General features: G+C 39.3%; 1 protein-coding gene across 1 annotated transcript in view; it reads left to right on the forward strand.

Moving 5' to 3' along the window:
* The first annotated feature begins 6,430 nt into the window (after positions 1 to 6,430).
* The window catches only part of LOC115222636, a 116,062-nt gene continuing 100,068 nt past the window's right edge, over positions 6,431 to 22,424 (forward strand). The window contains exon 1 of the mRNA XM_029792950.2: positions 6,431 to 6,823. Coding sequence (XP_029648810.2) covers positions 6,661 to 6,823 — 163 coding nt within the window. The 5' untranslated portion in view covers positions 6,431 to 6,660. The remainder of the gene's footprint in view (positions 6,824 to 22,424) is intronic.

Here is a 22,424-nt window from a genome sequence, read left to right on the forward strand (position 1 = left end):
AGAAACATGCAGAGAGATTTCTAAATGGAAAAGAACAAACCCTACATGATCAAACCTAAAGCAGTTAACTAAAGTAGGGAATAAATTAGCCATGGAACATCATAAAGAGCAAGATCTTTATATACAAAAACAAAAACAATGTCAAAGTTTCCATTGACAGTAAACAACCATCTATGGCCTGGAATATTGTAAAGAAAGAAAGCAGAAGAAAGAGCTGCTCAAAATCTAAACTGAAAGCAGAAAGTGAAGTTGAACAACTCAAAGTGAAGTTGCTGCCTTAAAGACATATTTGGTAAACCTCCTGAAATTACTAACTTTGAAATTAAAAAGATCGTTCATCATTATCACAACATACTGCTTGGGGAGTTTTCTGTAGATGAACTGGAAGCAGTCCTAAAACCATTAAAGAACAGAGAGGCAGCTGGTTTGGATGAAATCCCACCTGAAGTTTGGAAAACAGGAGAATTTAATGATATTCTTCTTCAGCTCTGTAATGCTACATACCATCAAAACCATATAGAGCAGGGGTAATCAAACTTGGGCCACATAACTGATGCCATACCAGAGGCAAATTTCTTCACCTTTGAAAATTAATCATCAGGTAAGCAGCAATAAGATTCTACAAGTCTTCCTTCTCCAATTCTTCTCTTTCAACATGTTATTTGCTTGCAAATCAATGAGCATCAACTGTAGTTCGACTGGCATGTCATCAAGGTTACAATCAAATGGATTCTGAAACAGAATATCACTTTCAATTCTGTCGAGATCTGAAAAGCTCTGCAAAAGCTGATTATTTAAGTCATGAAACTCAAGTTGCTCTCTTCTGTGATTCCAGTGTGAAACTCTTTGAAACACTGGAAATGAGAGAAGTTTCTTCCTTCTAATTGTGCTTCAAACAATGCTAGCTTTCTCCAAAATCCTTTGGTGATTCTTTAGAGATTATAAATAATGTTATCTTTTCCCTGAAGTTTCAAGTTCAATTAATTCATGTTGGATGTGATGCCAACCAAAAATGACAACTTTGACAGCCAGGTAGGGTCTGACAGAAGTGGATCAGCTCTATCCTTTTCAGTTGAGAAAAGTCTCTATTTCTCTTTAGAGCTTATAAAAATGAAACAAGACTTTACCGCAGCTCAGCCACCTCACTGCGATGTGATAAGGCAAACCACAGAATTCAGAATCAATTTCTTCAAGAAAAGCCTGGATGATTAAGTACATAACTCCAAATGAAGTTCACTGCAGAAACAACTGGTTTCAGTATGCAAGAGATGTCTAAGTCTTTTCCACAGAGTGCTTACTAATATATAACGTGGAGTGTTTGCTGATATATAAACAGAGCACTCAGGAGTTGAAGATCTTCCAATTTAGTCCTGATTTGCCCCACCAGACCCTTCCTCATTCTAGCCATGTTTTTGCCTTCCATCAACTGTAACACATCAAAGATAATTCCACTGAAGGTTATGGCATTGAAAAGTTTTCTGCACTTCATTGAAAATGTCTTCTCCAGTTGTTGTTCCATGCATGCTGCAAATGGATGCCAACTCTTCTGTGATCTGAAAGCCCCAAATTAACACCATGAATGAACATGAGAAGTTATGACATACTCAAGAGATCAGCAGATTCATGCAGCTCTAGAGAATACCACAAAAAGTTCCTAGCTTTTTCATGTGTCTGTAGCACTATGTTCTCTCCAGGTTCTGTTCTCTGAACAACTCAACTTGCTGAAAGGCTGATACTTCCAAACAAATTGGCTTTCTCAGGACACAAGTCATTTGCTGCTCCCATCATACACTCTTTGATGAAGTTGCCATCAGTAAATGGTTTTCATTGCTATGCTGTCTTATGCACTATTTTGTAACTTGTACAAGTGACAGATTCATTTTCAGCAAACATTCTCCAAGAAAATGCTTAAACACGGCAATGCAAGTTAAAAGATGATCACCACAGGAATTAACTCTCAAAGCAGGTACTTACAGAAAAGGTACAGTGTGGCAGTGAGCCAGATGAATTGACCTTGCGGGACAGATCTGGCCTACAGGCTGTAGTTTGGTGACCCCTGATATAGAGAAATGGAGTAAAAGACGCACACTCCTGTTTCCAAAGAAGGGAGATCTTGATGTCACCAAAAACTACAGAGGTGAGAATACTCTCACTGCTATATCTGCTAAAGTTTACAATGCCATGCTACTCAATTGTATGCAACCGGGGATTGAAAAAAATCTTGAGGGAAAATCAGAATGGCTTTCGAAGAAATAGATCAACATTTACCCAGATTCTTACAGTCCAAACAGGTATTGAAGGAGTTCATGTGAGGAACCTGAAAGCAATTTGTTGACTTTTCTAAGGCCTTTGACTTGATACACAGAGGGAAAATGGAAGAAATACTTCTTGCATACAGTATCCAAAACAAAACTGTCAATGTCATCATGATGTTGTATAGAACTACTCAATCCCATCCATTCTCCAGATGGTAACACAGAGTTCTTTGACATAGTGGCTGATATTCTCCAGGGTAACACATTGGCATTACATTGTTCATTATATGTCTAGATTATGTTCTACTCAGCACTATAGATGGACAAAATATTCACTCTTCAACCAGTGAAAAGCAGATACTTTCCAACTGTTACCATCAAAGATGTTGACTATGCTGATAACTTGGTGCTACGAGCAGATGAAGTTCATGATGTTGCGTCTCTCTTGCACAACCTTGGAAGTGCTGCTAATGGTGTTGGTCTCTACATTAACTCAGGCAAGACAATATATGATGTACAACCAGAGTGGCAACATTAACTCAACATCTGGAAAATCCTTGAAAATTTTGAATTTAAATACCTTGAAGTAAAATCATAAAGGAAGATCTGTGTGCAAGTGATGTTCATGTTCAAATTGGCAAAGCCTGGGAAGCTTTAAATAAATTTATAAACAGTCTTACCAACCACATGGTTCCAGGTTCAGTCCCACTGTGTGGCACCATGGGCAAGTGTCTTCTACTATAGCCTCGGGCCGACCAAAGGCTTCTGAGTGGATTTGGTAAACGGAAACTGAAAGAAGCCCGTTGTATATATATATATATGTATGTATGTGTGTGTATATGTTTGTGTGTCTGTGTTTGTCCCCCCAACATCGCTTGACAACTGATGCTGGTGTGTTTACGTCCCTGTTACTTAGCGGTTCGGCAAAAGAGACTGATAGAATAAGTACTAGGATTACAAAGAATAGGTCCTGGGGTTGATTTGCTCGACTAAAGGCAGTGCTCCAGCATGGCTACAGTCAAATGGCTGAAACAAGTAAAAGAGCAAAAGAATCTAGAAACCTACCATTAAATTTGAAACATAATTTCTTTGAAGTGGTTGTGCATTCAGTTCCAAAAAAAAAAATGTTGTTAAGAAAATTGATAGAACTTATAAAAGAATGCTTCAGACTGTTCTGGACATCTTGAGACAACACACTACAAAAGAACTCTTTGGTAATATACAATCAATATCATGTGTCATCAAAGAAGAACAAGATTTGTTGGATATTGCTGGAGAGCAAAGGATGGGATCATCAGTGGTGTTCTTCTTTGGGAGCAAATATTCATAGACCAGATTGAACCTACATAAAACAACTGTGTAAGGACTCTGAGTGCACCCGAGAAGACCTACTTCATACAATGGCAAACTGAACAGAGTGGAGAGAGTGAGTCTGATGATGAGTGATAACCTGAAAGAAGCTGCAGTTGAGGAGAAAGTTTGAAGTAGTCCCTTTTATTTTGTGAGAAAGTTTTTTTCTTCTTTCTCTCCTTTTAAATTTAACAATCTGTGTCACATTCTTCATAATTAGGAGGAAGTATGCAGACATACTCCAGTCTCTGGTCACAGGTTTGTTGTTTGTCTCTCTTTCACTTTTCTACCATTTGTATAATATCTGTCCTTCAGAGCTGTTTCATCTTATACTTTTTTCATTTAAGCACTCCCAACCCAGTTGTCTCTTTACAGCTTTTGTTACCCTTGTTGTGTCCAACCCCACTGGCCCTTTTCCTTAAGACCAAATGCTGACTCTCAACCAAACTCTATTGAAAGTGACAATGAAGCATTACTCCCACATCTGACACAGTGCTGTTGCTACATGCATAGACATCCTGGACTGTATCTAGAGGAGGGCTACTCAACTAATTCCATTAAATCACTAACAGACATGCTTCAGACTCTGGCCCACAGGTGTGCTGATTCTCTCTCTCTCTGTTTTCTATCACTAGTATAATAGTGTCTGTTCTTCAGAGCTTGTTAATCTCAAACCTCTCACCCATATCATCAACAGTTGCCTCCAAAATGTCAATAAGATATTACCTGCCACTGAGGCATGATATAGGTGTAAAGCCACTTACAATACTATCTGCAGGAAGGACTGCTCTGATGTATATATCAAAGGCATGTCAGATGTATATATATCAAAGGCATGTCACACCTTTAAAAGCAAGAGATACTGATGGAACACTCCAATAAAACCACAATTCAGTGCAAACATAACAGACCTGATATTGTTCTGTGGGACAGGGAGAAAAAGTCATGGACTGTTGAAGTGGTCAACTGTCCAACAGACATGAATGTACAAATGTACTACATTTACGGTGAATTATGCGAAACTTACAACTCTTGTGCCTTGATTATAAATTCTTATTTGTATCTATTATCATAGATGCACCATTATAGATGTACTAACAAATTTACACAAAAAAATCTATAAAGGCCAGGTTTTTTTAAGAAAGTGCAAAAGAAACTGACACAGATTTTCCAAATCCAATCTATTAGTGGCACAGTGAAGATTTGTAAGACATTTCAAAGATTTTCCAAGATTCTTTAGGTGTGTAGGAGCACTATTCCCTCTTGGCAGAAATGTTTTCCATCTATGCGTGACTTGGTTAGTGTAGCCCACCGCTTTACCTCATGCATAGATACACACTGCTGCCTATTACAAAGTTGTGGGAAAATTTAAATCAGGCCCAGCCAAGCCTCCAAGAAAGTCAGATGTAACCTGTCATGTCACTGTTGGAGCTCAACCCCATTATGTGGACAATATCGAAGGAAGAAACACTCTAGAACTAAACTATTTATGGACTGTTTGGACATTTATCCTTTTCACATTTTATGATATACAGTAACAGTAAGTGTTACTTACTGTTATTTATGCTACATACACCTTCTGGATTTGTGACCCCATAACAAGTAGCTCAAACTTGTTTTTATTCACTTAGGACATTGTTATATCATACCACTGAATGCTATACCCTGTATGCTGTCAAGCAAGCCTTGATTTAATGCTACTGTCATTTCCTCTTATAATAAAATTACTGTTCTTTTAAGCCTTCTGAATGCTGTCTATTATTGCATTACACGGTATTATACTACTGCTGTTATAAAAAGTCAGACGTTATTTTAGTGCCTTTTCACTAAAAATTGGTAACCCGACATTCACTAAAGGTGAATTGATGCACACACACACACACGTGTGCATCAACAGTGCAATCAACACACCAACTCAACTACATATTTACAAATACTGGGAACTCTCATAACTCAAAATGTTTTGTAGCTTTGTTAGTGATTGGCTTGAATTCTCCTAAGAACTTACATAAAACTCAGAAAAATCATACATACATATATCACTTCTCAGCTTTTGTCTAAGATCAAGCTAAATGTATGTACACAAATTACGAATGCATAGATGGGTGAGTGGGACTGTTGTTAATGTTTTAGATTTCCTGAGGGTAGAGGATAAATTTACTTTCAAAACATTGGCCGAGTTTTACGAATACATATGAATGACGAGAGAAAAGAGTCGTCAGTAGCCCGACTGGAGATGGCGAGGCTACATAGGTGTAAAGAAAAACACCGCAAGGAGATGATAGCACATCTATGGATCAGAGATTGCAATTTGTTGATGAACGATTACATGCTAATTAGTCGGGGTGAGGTGGGGAAATGCCACGAAGAACGTTTACATGATTAGGAGCACTTGGTGTAAATATGTACAAAGCTAATAAAGTGTATAGTAACAAAACAACGTTGTGCTGTACAACTGAACACACACACACATGCTTTGTTTTTGCTGAGACCTTCCTAATGAGAACTTTGTACACACGTGGTATGTATGTTAAAGTGCGTGAGTATACGCAAAACATTCGTGCGTCCGTGTGTACTTGGAAGTGTAAGAGAAAGCAAGTAAAGAAGGGAGAGCAGAACGAACCGATAACAGGAAGAAGAAAAATAAAAGAATAAATGAAAAGATAAAGCGAAGATATATTTTATATATATATAACATATTTTGTATAATATTGATTTCTTATATATATTTTTTATCGATTTCGTATACACGCACATGCAAGTAACATGCTTCGTTGATGCAACAATAATTGAAATTCAAAGTAATAACAAACAGACTAGATTTGTTTTTTGTTTTTTTTATAGTGCATTCATTTATTTGAGTTCAAAATATCACGGCTTCGATGTCATTTGATTTTATCTTCACCTTATTATTATTTGTTTAATCTAATTTATATTATATATATAGATAACAGCTTTGAGTCTTTCCTCAGTCTTATTTATAAAAAGAAAAGACTGATACATATCAACAACAAAGTAACAAAACTTATCTATTTCTTATTTAAAAAAAAAAAAGATGTCAGCTTCTAGAATGTCTGCTAAACTGTTGTTAAACAACCGTTATTCCTTGAAAAAGTTTGTCTGTTTTAATCGACAGTACTGTTACAAAATTCCGAATGAAAACGATGTTGTTAGAATTGGGTGCGCAAGTGGTTTTTGGGGTGACACCGCTGTTGCCGGTAAGTTAAAAGAATTTTATTTATAAAGTGAACATGTACAGGGCTGTCTTAAAAGCATTATAGGACTGCGAGGCTGTGGGTAAAGCAATACACTGCCTTTTCCCTACATACACCACCACTGAATATATATAGTTTAGAATTAGGGTCTCTAGACTTGGCGAAGCCTCTCCACTAGGCAGTTGTCTAGTGTTCCCACACTTTAAGACTGCACCGTGCATGAGTTCATATTTGCTTGTTTTGTTTGTCTTAAATGTAACTTATATAATATTATGTAATATTTATTAGTCGTGATGTTATTTGGGTAAATTTTTACAAGTGTACCCCCAGTTGCTTCACTAAAAATGTACCAGTTCAAATTTCGCTGAGATCAACTTCGTCTTTCGTCTTCCTGGATTTAATAAAACGAAGTACCACTCTTTGTTGTTGCTGATGGGTTAGTCTTATGATTAAAGGAATACCGGCCGTAACCACCATCCTATTTTGTTTTCTTCATTCCAGGACCATATTATCGATTGTGACATATTCAAAGCCATAGGGGTATGATTTGAGGAGGACTGAACTGCAAGTTAAACGATTACCTACAAGCTCCCACATTGATTCGTTTAACTGTTCGTCGAATGTATTACCATCGGTCAAAATGTGTGCCAGAAGAATATTAGTATCAACACCCACAACAATTTGATTTCAAATCTTGTCGTGGTCAACGTTGCCTTTCTTTTTTATCCGGGTTCAATTAAATAAAAAAAAACTAGTTAAGTTCTGAGGTCGATGTAATCTGTGTAGGGACTAGCATAGCTGCAATGCAAGTACTTACGTCCGTGTTGTTCGGTCTCTCTCTCTCTCTCTCTCTCTCAATAGTTGTCATTAATTTCCTGCTCTTTATATTCAGAGTTCGTATCCCACATAAGTCAACTTTGCTTTTGCTCTTCCATAGTCAATGAAATAAAAGTATCAGTTAAGTACTGAAGTGGATATAACTGACCAAAATCTTCCCCACAAAATTTCTGGCCTTGTGCTTAAATTAGAAACCATTGGTTTTATGTTAGAGGTCAGGTTTGCAATATTTTCTATATGTAAACTGTGGGGATGAGCTGGAAGAAGAAGGCCATGACGTCAATGGTCAAGGGACTGACTGGAAGAGGAAGCATGAGAAGGGAAGTGTGGCAGGGGACAGGATAGGGTCGCCCTCTTTTGGCTGGCTGAGGTATTGCAAACGGACATGAGAGAATTCACTCTCAGGTTGGTGAGTTAGCAGCTGCTTATACTGGGTGACATGGTAGGGCAGGATCGCGGGAGTGACTACTAGTGGATGTGTGCAAAAGAGAGGGGAAAATAGGTGAACCTCTTTTCATTTCCCATGCACGACAAGCTATATCGACAATTGTATATAAATGTCATTGTCCCTTGATATATGATGGCAGCGAAGATAAGGATCGGCAGTGACATCATCAGACCTTTCTATGGCGAAAGTGATGTACTAGCCTGGATTCGAAAGGTCAGAGTTGTGGCCAGGCTATAATGGCTTCAAAGATGTAGCAAGCCTCATGACACTGTTTTTAGAAGGGAGTGCGCTGGCACTGTACCTCGAAATAGATGAAGAACAGCTGAGCGTGGCGAAGATTGAGCAACGCATGAGAGAGGCTTACACAGATTGAGAGTACACTGCTTTTGTTAAGCCAGGAACAATCGGATGGAGAGGGGAACAGGTGGACAAATATGCTGTGTAGGTATGGAGGCTGGTTGTGTTATCTGGTCTTACCGGTGAGGGACTTGAGAAAGTAGCGTGACTGGCTTTTGTGAATGGCTTTCCTGATGACATGATGCGACTACAACAGTTGCCAGGCAGCAACAAAATGGTGATGAACGAGCTCATTGTTCAAGCCCGCATGTTAACACAAAACACCAGGTGGAAGGCAGTGGTGATGGCGGCTGCAGAAGCCCACGAATTTGCATGACGGCCAGTGAAGGACAAAAAGAGGCCTGCTATGGAACAAGAGCAGCCATTCACAGGACGGTGTTTTAAGTGCCAAGGACTGCACGTGGTGAGGGACTGCGCAGAGCCCAGACCGGCTTACTACTGGTACAAACAGACTGGGCATATTGTCTGAAGTTGTAGCCAGGGAAAAGGCCATGGGGAAGATGTTGCCTTTCAAACTTCCCCTGTGAACAAATAGAGGCGTTGGTGAAGTCACTGTCTGTAGTTGAGGTCATGGTCAGGGGAAACACAGGCCCTTATGGACACCGGCTGCACAATGACTCTCGTGACCCCGAAGGTGACAAAGAAATGGAAGGGGATGAGTAGCGTTCGGGTGGTTGACGACAGTGAAATAGAATGCAAGGGTAGCAGCAATGTGGATATAATGGTGTGAGGCACAACGTTAAGGTTTGAGGCGATTGTGATTGATCACGTTGGTAGACAGGATCGATGTGGTAATGAGGATGGATGCAGTTGACCACCTTAGAGGTGTCAGTGTTGGATGAGACATGGTTTTATTTGGTGCTATGAAGGCACTGTGAGTCGGGAATGTGAGCAGGAGCAGAGCCCTGCAAGGAGCTGCACTGCCTATTCCATTGAAGACAAGGATTTTCAGGTGGCATGCGATGGACGATAGAGTGGTCCTGGAAAGAAGGACCCCCAACACTGAAAAACAAAGTGAGCTGCTACCAGTATACCCTGAAAGGGCACACCAGGGACGATTTTGAAGAAGAGGTAGAGAAGTGGATTAAGGAAGGTGTCCTTATCCTGTGGAAAGAGGAGTTGATGAGCAGAGTGCTACCTCTAATGGCAGTGGTGCAGCCAACAGAGGGCAAAGTTAGACCAGTACTGGACTTTCGGGAGATGAATGGCCATGTATTGTGCCACACAAGTGACGAAGCGACCTACGTCTGCGATGAGACGCTGCGCATATGGAGGCAGTGGACTAAAGCAGCAACGATCGTCGAATTGAAGTTGGCATATTTGCAGCTCCATGTGAGCGACAAACTGTGGCAGAACCAACTGGTGCGATACAAGGGCCAAACATATTGTCTGGCAAGGCTGGGCTTTGGGCTGAATTCTGTGCCAAAGATCATGGTGACAGTGCTCAAATCCATCCTGGGAAAGGTGGATAGGACAAGAAGGGCCACCAGTTCCTACATCGATGACATCTAGTGGACGAGACTGTAGTGTCTGCCATGGAGGTTGTGAGACATTTGAAGAAATTTGGGCTAATTGTGAAGCCACCAGAGCCAATGGCTGGAGGAGCTGCACTGTTGAAAATCTGCATGTTTTCTTTTTTTCCCTAATTATAAATAAGTAGTTTCTATGACTTACTGTGATTTAATGTTTGACTATTGGGTTGTCAGATGGATGCGCTCGTTTTTTTTTTTGTTTATTTTAATTCTTATTTTACATCAGCAATTTTAACAAACCTGTCAAAAATATATTCTCCTTTATTGATCACGACTTCTTACCAATGTTACAGTAGTTTGGCAATGGCTTGATAGTATCTGTATAGTATATAGTGTCTGACTTGAAAAATTTGAGCCACATTTTCAGTTCCAGACTTTTGGAGAGCAACTGTAAAAGGTGATAATCTGAAGGCAAGGCACTATATGAGGAGAATACAGTGGGTGATTAGCATTAGTGGTTAAATTAGTAGTGTGTGTGTGTGGAGGTAGGGGTGAACATTGTCATTTTAAAGAAGCATACTGAGTCATTTCAGCTGGATTGCCTCATTGAGCTGGTGCATTTGTTAAACAAAAAGCTCTGCATTGACCTTATGGTTATTTGCAGACATTTTGTAATGAACTGGCTTTTCCCAATTCCATAAGCACAGATCACATTTTCTTGCATGGATGCAGCTCTGGCTTAACTCAAGCTTGCTTGTCAGGACTCAGTCATTCTTTCCTCTGCTTCATACTGACATAGACACACCATTTTTCATTGCTCGTGATGATGTGGTAAAGAAATCTCTGTTTGCATCTACAGGTAGCCTGGTCTTGAGCAAGAAAACTGGTGGTGATGGAGGAACTCTGGAATTTGTCTCTTTTGTTCAGAGTGTCTAACAATCCATGTTTTTGGACCTTGCCCATCACGTGAAGGTGAGGTGATGGGTGTCAATATCATGAAGCATCCCAGCTGTTGGGCTAATTCCCTAGAAGACTGGTGCAGATGAGTTGGTTCAGTTAATCCTCATTAAAACGAACAAGTTGGTCAGAATGTGGAACATTTGTGAAGCTGAATTTCCTCCTCCTTGAAGTGTAACAATCAGTTCTGAGCCATTCTTTCAGTAATAGCATACATAGTGTAAATGTCTTGAGTAGCTTTGACAACTTTGGAACCTTGATTAAAAGTGAAGAGAAGCAGTCGTCGTAGATGCTCATTTTTTTTTCTACTTGACGCTCCATCATCATATTTCTGGAAAGAGATAAAATTTATTCAAATTCAAAAATGAGAAGCAAAAGTTGTAGAGGAAGAATAGAGCTACATAAAAAGAACCCATAAAATACTATGATAATATTCTGTTGTGTCTGGGGAGAGTAATTTTCTTTTTGTGCCTTATAATTTAACATACTCACTGGTAAAATTTCCACATTTCTTATTTTTATTTTCCTAAAATTTTCGTTGCATCTTGCAACCGTTTCAATAGTTTTGACTCTGTCTCTTATTTACAATGCATGCATAGGCACACACACACACATGCACACAAACAAACAAAAAGGAACGCAGTGTAAATAACGGACAGAGTCAAGACTATTAAAAAGGTTGCAAGACGCAACAAAAATTTTAGGAAAATAAAAATAAGAAATAAGTGGAAATTTTACCGGTGAGTATGTTAAATTATAAGGCACAAAAAGAAAATGGCTCTCCCCAGACACAACAGAATATGCTTCAACACATGAACTATGGTAATATTTTTCATGTTAATTCAAGTAACAGAAAGAAGTGAACAAATTTATCAACATAATGTGCGTGTATGTGTACTTCATTAATGTTGCATGGAATAGTACAGCATAATGTACTGTATTAATGCAGTGTTGTCTAGTATATACTATATAATAGAATACAGTGTAACAGTGTATGCATTATCATTATGAATTAATATAATAGTGTGTAGTGCATCATAATATTTATGTTGTTTAGCATAGTACATCGTAGTGTGTGTGTGTGTATGTATACATATACATACATACATATATATATATAGTGTGTGTGCATAATACACACACACACACACATATATAGATAATGTAGCAATAAGAAAATGGAGGGGATCAATAGGTGGTTCATCAACTTTTAGACATTATATCATGTCAACTTATTTATTTATTTACTAAAATGACAATTACAATAATATACATTTATGTATAACATATTATGCTTTAAATATAAAATATAAAATATATTAATATATAAGGATACCAGTAATTATTACAAAATAACATACATGAATATATATATATATATATATATTATAAAAAAATAGACTCCCTCGTATGCCAGGGAGTATCCCTAGAAGTAGTAGACTGTTTCCATTACTTAGGTGACCAAGCTAGTAGTAGGGGTGATTGTTCCAAAAGCATTGTAGCTAGAATAAGAATAGGCTGGGCAATGTCCAGAGAGCTACTACCTCTGTTAGTAACTAAAGGCCTCTCCCTCAGAGTAAAAGGCAGATTGTTCGATGCCTGTGTACAAACAGCTGTGCTACCTGGTAGTGAGACATGGACTGTGACTACTGAGGATATGCAAAGACTTGAAAGAAATGAAACCAGTATGCTTCACTGGATGCGTATATTATAGAGTGTAAGTAAGTAGTTTGAAAGAAAAACTGAGTATATGTAGCATCAGATGTAGTATACAAGAGAGAAGACTGTGTTGGTATTGCCATGTAATGTGTAGAAAAGCACCTGGTGTACTGGTTCCACATAGGAAAGCTCCCATGTCAGTGCCACATAGAAAAACATCTGTGCTGGGGTCACATAGGAAAGCACTCATGTTGCATGGGAAATACCTGTGCTAGTTCCATGTAAGAACAACTGTGCTGGTCCCACATAAGGCGCTCGTGCCAGTTCTGCATACAAAGCACTCATTATGGTACCATAGAAAAAGCACTTAGTTCTTTCTATGAAGTGGTTGATGTTCATTATCTTCATTTAACGTCTGTTTTTCCATGCTGGTATGGGTTGGATAGTTTGGCAGAAGCTGAGCAGCTGAAGGGCTGTACAAGCTCCTTGTCTGTTTTGGCATGGTTTCTATGGCTGGATGCCCTTCCTAATGCCAGCCACTTTACAGTGTATACTGGGTGCTTTTATATGCAGCACTGGCACAGGTGCTTTTTACATGGTACCAGCACCTACAAGCCCACAAAATTAGGGATACTCATCTGGAGAGGGTTGCAGGAGATGAGCCTGCGTACAAAGACAGCCATGCTTTTACTTAGCTTGATGAGTCTTTTCAAGCACAGCAAATCGTATGGAATCTCAGTCCCCTGTCATCCCCTCTGCAAGTCCTAATGTCTGTAGATCCTTTCTCACCACTTCGTACCACATCTTCCTGGGTCTACCCCTTCCACATATTCCCTCTACAATTAGAGATTAGCATCTCTTGATGCAACTGTCTTCATTCATATGGGTTACATGGCCATATCAACACAGTCTTCTCTCTTGCACACTACAGCTGATGCTACATATACCCAGATTTTCTCTCAAATCATTTACACTCTCTCATGTATGCACACTGACATTACCGATCCAGCAAAGCATACTGGCTTCATTTCTTTCAAGTCTTTACATATCCTCAGTAGTCACAGTCCATGTCTCACTGCCATGTAGCATAGCTGTTTTTACACAGGCATCATACAATATGCCTTTCATTCTTAGGGAGAGGCCATTCATTACTAATAGAGGTAGCAGCTCTCTGAACGTCATGCAACATATTCTTATTTTAGCAGCTATGCTTTTGGAGTGGAGGCACATGGCCTAGTAGTTAGAGCAGTGGACTTGCGGTCGAGGGATCGCGGGTTCGAATCTCAGACCAGGCGATGTATGTGTTTATGAGCGAAACACCTAAGCTCCATGCAGTTACGGCAGAGGGTAATGGCAAACTTCTGCTGACTCTTTTGCCACAACTTTCTGTCATTCTTTCCTCCTGCATCTTGCAGTTCACCTGCAATGGACTGGCGTCCCATCCAGGTAGGGAACCTATATGCCAAGGAAACCAGAAAACCGGCCCTATGAGCCAGGCATGGCTCAAGAAGGAACAAACAATGCTTTTGGAACAACCACCCCTACTACCGACTTGGTCACCTAAGTAATGGGAACTGTCTTTTACTTCTTGGGATCCCTCCTGGCACATGAGGGAGTTTGTTTTTTGTGCATCCCTGGTGTTTAATGTACCTGCGCATCTGCCACATGTAAAGACTACTTTCTCCATTAGTTGCCCAGTGATACAGCTGCATCTCTTATGTGTCCATAGCTGGCACTGGGTACACCTTATGTAGTTTCTCCTTACACCTTTTCTCCATATCGGGCAGTGTCATCTCCCTGAATGGATCTGCAATTTGTCTGTTTTCCTACTTATTGATACTTGGGTCTTTACTAAATTAACTCTAAGGCCCTTTGATTCCAGACCTTGCTTCCGTACCTGAAATTTCTTCTCTAGTTTTGGTAGTGGTTCAGCAATAAGAACAAGGTCATCGGCTTAGAGGAGCTCCCAAGGGCAACTAGTCTTAAATTCCTCAGTTATAGCTTGGAGGACCATGATAAATATGAGGGAGCTATGAACTGAACCCTGGTGGGCTCCTACTTGTAAATGAAGCTTCTCACGATACTCAGTGGTGACTCTCACCTTAGCATCCCTGTACATCGCTTTGACAACTCTCATTAACCACTCATCTATCACATTTTCTTTCATATGTGCTATGCTGCAGCTCATATACATCACTCTACTTGCATATAAGCCCCTGACCAATAATTCACTTTGTTTTGAGTTAATCAGTGTCCATGGTCCAGCACCAGTTGTCAAGCAGTGGTGGGGGACAAACACAGATATAAAGACACATCAACATCATTGTTGTTTAACATCCGCTTTCCATGCTGGCACGAGTTGGATGGTTTGACTGAGGGCTGGCGAGCCAGTAGGCTGCACCAAGCTCCAATCTGATCTGGCAGAGTTTCTGCAGCTTCCTAGATGCCCTTCCTAATGCCAACCACTCCAAGAGTGTAGTGGGTGCTTTTTACAGGCCACCAGCATGAGGGGCCAGTCAGGCGGTAGTGGCATCGACCACACTCGAATGGTACTTTTTACATACCACCAGACCAATCAGCCAGCACTGGCATCAATCACATTCAAATGGTGCTTTTTATGTACCACTGGTATGGGAGCCAGTCAGGCAGCACTGGCAATAATCATGCTCTAATGGAGCTTTTTATGTGCCAATCAGGTGGTATTGTCATTGGCCACAACAATGACTTCACTTGAATCAACAGGTCTTCGCAAGTGCAGTTTATTGCCCAATGATTGAAGGGTACTTTTAAACGGGCCGGTTATGCTGCACTGTTTTTAAAAGGCTCGCTTCCCTCATGTTCGGTACAATGTGTTTATTATGGTAGTTTTGACTTTAAGAGTCCCTCATAGTGTGAGGCATTTATGTACAGTAATCCCTTAATATAAATAAATATATTTAAAGGGAATAATTCATAAATTTTTCCCTTATGAGGTTTTTCAAGCTAACTACTTGATAAATTCTTTAAAGATTTTATCCTATTTTAAAATTTTATATATATATATATATATACACACGCATACATATACAATGCGCTTCTTTCAGTTTCCATCTACCAAATCCACTCAGAATGCTTTGGTCAGCCTGAGGCTATAGAAGAAGACAGTTGCCCAAGGTGCCACCCTGGGACTGAACCTGGAATCACATGGTTGGAAAGCAAGCTTCTTACCACATGGCCATGCCTGGACCTAAATATATGTATATATACATATACACACATACCTACATACGTACGTACGTACGTACATACATACATACATACATACATACACACACACACACACACACACACACACACACACACACACACACACACACACATACAAAATATAATTAAGATTCCGGTGAATTAGGTGCTTAAATTGAGGCATATATATATATAGTTGTGTATGTATACATGAATATATAGATGTGTACATATGTTCTTATATGTACATTATGTAGACAAATACACACACACATACATACACTTTTTTCAGTTGACATACAAATTCAATAAACATATGAAGGTGCAGCCACACTTAAGTGGACAGGCTTTCAATGTAAGATAAAGAGAATGTTGAAAAGCAAAAGTAAGACACTTAGTAAATTCTAGGGTTTTTTTTTGTCTTAGTAATCATGATATTTGGACTGGACATGAAATGGATTACACTGCTAAGAAGAGCAGGGTGCCTCTATTTTAGTCATTAGTTTGACTTGGAAACATTAATCAAATTTTCTTTATCTGCTATGTTACTGTCTTCAAAATGTTGTCTTAGATAGCATTGTGTAATGTAGTTTTTCATTCATGGTACCTGACAAAAAAAAAAAAATGGGTTAGTTATTTTTAGAATGTTTTTCATTTTAGCTGTGTTGAGAGTGTCCAGGCTGACCTGGGGCTAAATAATAACTCCAATGTAATATAGTACACTGTGCTATATTGCTGTATCACAGCATTAATATAGGACATTGAAATATTTTCCTTCTTTGAACCAGGGATGAAATTGTGTGGTCATTCATTGTGCTAGATATAGCAGCTAAATGTACTCAAAACCATCTTGAATAAAGAAAAGATGCGTTAGATTATGTAGTCAGTCATGCCTTTAAAAAAGAAAAGACATGATGATCATGATTGCATTGCCTTTTTATTGTGTTTCTGAGATTTGACCCAGGGCTTAGCAACAACAACAACATCTCTGTTGAAAATGCACCACTGATAGAAAGAGCCCTTACATGGTTGCCTACTTACAAGATATAGTAACCAAATTTCTCTCAAATTATATTTTGCCATCTTTGAAAAAAATAGTCTGGAAATATTACAATAAGATGGTCATGGCTGAATTGTACATGATTTATTTAGTGCAGTATTGTAGCATTCATTTTAAATAAAGTGTAGTTCAGAACAATGTGGTTCGGTATACATTATTAGTATCGTGTGCTAAATTAATGTAGTGTGGAATACTATCATATAGAGTGGTAATAGTGCAGTGTTATTATAATGTATGTTATTAATGCAATGACATCTGGTACTATACTATATTTTTTTTTTGTCGCCCTTTTCAAGCCTAGCCAGGCTCATGGGCCCAGTTTCCCGGTTTCTGTGGCATATGTGTTCCCCCCAGCTGGACGGGATGCAAGTCCATCGCAGCGTTACTCAAGAAACGGGAAGAGAGAGTGAGAGAAAGTTGTGGCGAAAGAGTACAACAGGGGTTGCCCCCCCCCCCTTCCGCTGGAGCCTCGTGGAGCTTTTAGGTGTTTTCGCTCAATAAACACACACAACGCCCAGTGTGGGAATCGAAATCGCGATCCTCCAACCATGAGTCCACTGCCCAACCACTGGACCATTGCGCATCCACCATATACTATATAGTATAGTACAGAGTAATGATGTATGCATCATTGATATTGTTTGTGAAGTGCATAATATTCATGCTGTTTAGTATTGTACACTGTAGTATAATGTGCTGTATAGTATGATGCAGAGTAATGATATATCCATTATTGATACAGTGTAGTATAGTGTTCTGTAGTCTTATCATCATCATCATCATCTTTTAATGTCTGCCTCCATGCTGACATAAGTTGAACAGTTTGACAGGATCTGTTGAATTGAAGAACCATGTCAGGCTTCACTGGTCTGGTCAGTATAATTTCCATGCCCTCTCTAACACCATCCAGTCTACAGAGTGTACTGTGTGCTTTGTTCCTGGCACCAGCACTAGTGAGGTTACTATATAGCTTGCACAACTAAGATCCTCTTTGACTGGGTAGGGCTACAGTAGAGGAATCCAGTTGGGAAGTCTAATGGTAGCTGCTTCTGATAGGACCCTATGGAGGTTCTACCCTACGACCCCTTCCCCTTTCCCCAGTTGACAGAGAAAATGAAAGGATGAGTGGAATTTTGCTGAATGTACAGAATGACTCAGAATGTACAGGAAAAAATATTGTAAACCATTTGGTCTGATATGCTACCATTTCTGTCACTTCTACTGTTATTTAAATCCAAGTCAACTTTGAATGAGTAGACTTACAACCAAAGACATTTCAGCCTTACCCGTCCGATTTCCTTCCTGTATGCAGTGAACCCAAGACCACTTTACCCAAAATGTTCTTTTCTAAAATGGTTAAGTATAATTTGAAGGGATTTTAGCTTCTATTTCTAGCAGATTGAATGACCAGATACAAGCTCTTCATATTAGCTCAGGGAAATGTAGACAGCAGTTATTGGTAACTTATAAAAACCAAAAGCTAAGCAGTTAACATCTGACTACAGACTTAGTCTTGTTTTTGTTAAAACAATTATATTTCTTTTAGTCATATGAAAGCTATTAAACATTAAAATAACTAAAATACAGTAAAAGAACACAACAACAACAACAACAACAATAATAATAATAATAATAAAAAAAACATTTTTGACAATGAGGCAAATTTTGATTGCTGAAAATGCTTCTCCTAGGAATTCCATTTACTTTGTCCTGACTGTTTCTTTTAAAGTAAATTTTTATTGCCAGTTCTTTCCTTCACTTTTTCAAGTCTTATACATTCCTTGTATATTGGTTGCTTCTTAGTCTTGTACATTGAAGGGACATCTGTGATTGTTTTATTATATTGTCTGGAGTCTGGTGTGAGTGTAAGCACAATGCATCAACACTCCTTTGTGACCCAGGTTGTAATAACAATTGGTGAATTTTAAAAAGAATGAACATAGAACACATAATAAGACACTGATAGTGCAGTTGTAAGTGCAGTGCTAATAGAATAGCTGGACCAAGTTAGGAAAGTAATAGAAAGAATTATGGCACAAATAGTTGGGGAAGAGAAATATTTTTCTGTTTCTTTTAGCCAGAAGGGAAAATAGTACCCAACCCATGACCTTTACAGAACTGACAAGACTGGTGAGAGATGGGAGGGAAGAAGGTATATCAAACTGGAACCTTGTCCTGAATGCTTGTAGTAGAGTGGAGTCTGTTAAAGACTGCTAAGGTACGACCAGGTGGTGGTAATAAACTGGGCAATGGATTTTTAACAGGGTGGAGTTGCATTGATAAATTATGCTGGTGTGAGTATAGATAAAGGAAGAATGAGAAAACCAGGATTAAATGTGACGATTTATTCAACCCGTTAAAAAGCATTAACATGGCGAGCTTGATGGACTATATCTTGAATGATACTGTCAGAAAATATATATAACGTTTCTCATGCAGTTGGTGCATGGTGATGTATGCAGTGTATAAAAGGAAAGCAAATACATGACATGCCTTCTGCTGGAGGAGAGGAACAGATGTAATGTGTCAAAAGCTGTGAAATGAACTTGCTTTCTGATAAGATCTGAACTTGACCATGCAAACCTACCTCACTAAAGAATAGCGGGAAGATTTCTCCTTATACAGTTGATGATAGGCTCCAGCAATAATGTAAGAGTTTGAAGCTGGTTGTCTGTGAGTGCTCCTATGTTGATAGTCTACTTCTGTTCCTCTGGCCACAATAGAAAAGTCTTTGAGGACTCCTGTTTGTTGATGGCCTAAATATCATAGCTAACTCTATTAAACATTTAGAGAAGAAACCCTAACTTCCCTTTCATTTTTCTTCTGGGATCAATAACATAATCACAGCAATTTAGGGTAGGGGTTAGTGGAATGGTTAGAGTGTTGAACATGGTGCCCAGCAGTATTGGTTCCGGCTCTTTGTGTTTTAACAGCAATGCCTGCAACAATACTGTGACCAGGCTGGGGTTTAAAAACTTATGTTGTCCATGAGAGATGCTTAAATACAGTTGAGGTAAGATTCTCAATTGAAGAATTAACTAAAGAAAGTGCAACAACAACCCACAAAAGTGAGGCAATATGGCTAACTGAGACATACTGTGATTGGAAGGTTGTCAAAATAAAGGTAGCAGAGGTGCCACCTTTGCTGGTAGAGTGAACAAAACATATTCTGCAAGTCCACAAAAAGGGAAAGGAGAATTGGTCAAGTATAGGCATGGAATTGTGGTTACACACCAATTTGGAGAGTATCAAAATCATCCCTGACCTGATCAATATCCCTAATGGAACACAGCAGTAGGGGACACAAAGCTGAGATGTCACGTTTGTGACAAAACAAACCATTTAAAGGCTTTCTGCTCCATACAAAGAAAAAAAATTCCACTGCTGTAGACACCTCTAACACAACAACAACAACAGCAACAAAGCAACAGTAGCAGCAGCACCACCACCAACAACATCAACGCGAAGAGTAGCAGCATCCAAAACAACAACAGAGAGATCTGTTTAATAACATCATCAGCAAGCATTGCTACCACACCTGAGGAAAGCAATGATAACACATACACCATTGCAACTGAGATAAGCCTCACCCACATCAGTCAACCAGACCATCAGCTTAGAAATATATGATTGTAGATAAGGATAGTATAAGTTGTCCACTTTTTAAAATCATTGGCTACACAGACCACAAATTTGTGATCTGCACAGTCAACTTAGATAGACTTTGTAGGCAGGGAACTGGTTACTGGAAGCTGAACACATCCTCGCAGCATGCCAAGCTTACAGAGATCAGATTAGTGAATTAGTTAAGTAGGCATTGATGGAGGTCAATCATCAACAACAAATGGTGGTTTGCCTTGAAAAGGGCAAGTAGAATCAATTGGGTTTAGTAAGGCATTAGTGATAGAAATGGATAGAATAGAGGGAAACTTAGAAGTGCTTAGGGAAGGCATTGCAACCAATGAGCTGATGGTGAGACTGACCATAGACTAATTTGCCATCATAAAAGATGCATTGTCAGAGATAAGTGCATGCTCTAAACAAGGATGGAATGAAAGCCACTCGATGGACCCAAGTGGCAGAGATGCAACGTGGTAACAAAGCCACAATTTGGTGGACTAAATTAGGTGTGTGGTACTCGAGCCCAAACAGATATGCAAGGAACCCCAACAGCACTTTGCCCAACTGTTTGGTACAAATGGCAGTCTGGAACATAGGATGGACTTCAGTGCCTACTTCAACAGCATGCCACAAATATTGGCAAGTGGGGTGGAGTGTTGCAAAATGCTGATAACAGCTGCAGAAATATAGGATGTGATGAATGGTTGCACAGGAGAGGATGGGTTTTGAGAAAATTACCTGGTTTCAATGGCCTGCCAAACAAGACTCGTTTGGTAGCCTCTTAGCAGATATCTACAACAAATGGTAGCAAAATAGGAGAATTCCTACTTCTATGAGTTGTGGAACATTGGCACTGTTGAGAAAGGACTGAAAAATGAGAATCAAATAGAAAACTTTTAGGCCCATAAAACTGTTGAATGCAGATTTCAAAAATGGAACCTGGTGTGGACCCTAGGCTTACCAGTTCCTGTTAAGCCATCCAATCAATGCCAGCATGGAAAACAGATGTTAAATGTTGATTGAAATCAAATACGATGACTGGCTTCTGTGCTAGTAGAGCGCTAAGAGCACCATCCGAGCATGATCATTGCCAGAGCAGCTAACTGGCTTCCATACCGGTAACACGTAAGAGGTACCATTCGAGCGTGATTGTTCCCAGCATCGCCTTACAGGCACTTGTGCTGCTGGCACATGAAAAAAACATTTGAGCAAGATCGTTGCCAGTGCTGCTGGACTGGCTCCTGTGCATGTGGCATGTAAAAAACACCATTTGAGCATGGTCGTTGCCAGTACCGCCTGACTGGCCCCCGTGCTGGTGGCACGTAAAAAGCACCCACTACACTCTTGGAGTGGTTGGCATTAGGAAGGGCATCCAGCTGTAGAAACTCTGCCAGATCAAGATTGGAGCCTGGTGCAACCATCTAGTTCACCAGTCCTCAGTCAAATCATCCAACCCATGCTAGCATGGAAAGCGGATGTTAAATGATGATGATGAAGATTGTTTGGAAAATAAGTCTAAAATAAAAGTATTGTACCTGCTTTAAATATTAAACCTTGTGTCCCCACCCCAGTAGCGACATTTTGTGAACTCACAAAAGGAGTACCTTTGCATAGGATAAGAACTGATCTAAAGGTTCATGTGTTCTAACCTTATTAATACTGCTGTAACATTGTACCCCTGAACAAGGCACATAACTCTGCCTTTATTAACAAAAACGACACTCTATATATGTTTTATATATATATATGTGTGTATATATATATATATATATATATATATATATATATATATATATATATATATATATATATATATACACCCACACACAAAAGGAACAGGTTCCACTGCTTGCTTCACAGTTCAGTGGTTAGTGAAGGTGGTGGTAGAAGATAGGGGACAATTGCTACACCATAACATAAAGGGGAAAAAAAAAGATATTCCAGGCGTGTAATCAGGAACAAATGAAT

The sequence above is a fragment of the Octopus sinensis genome, linkage group LG20 (assembly GCF_006345805.1).
Source record: "Octopus sinensis linkage group LG20, ASM634580v1, whole genome shotgun sequence".
In the NCBI taxonomy this organism is placed as follows: domain Eukaryota; kingdom Metazoa; phylum Mollusca; class Cephalopoda; order Octopoda; family Octopodidae; genus Octopus; species Octopus sinensis.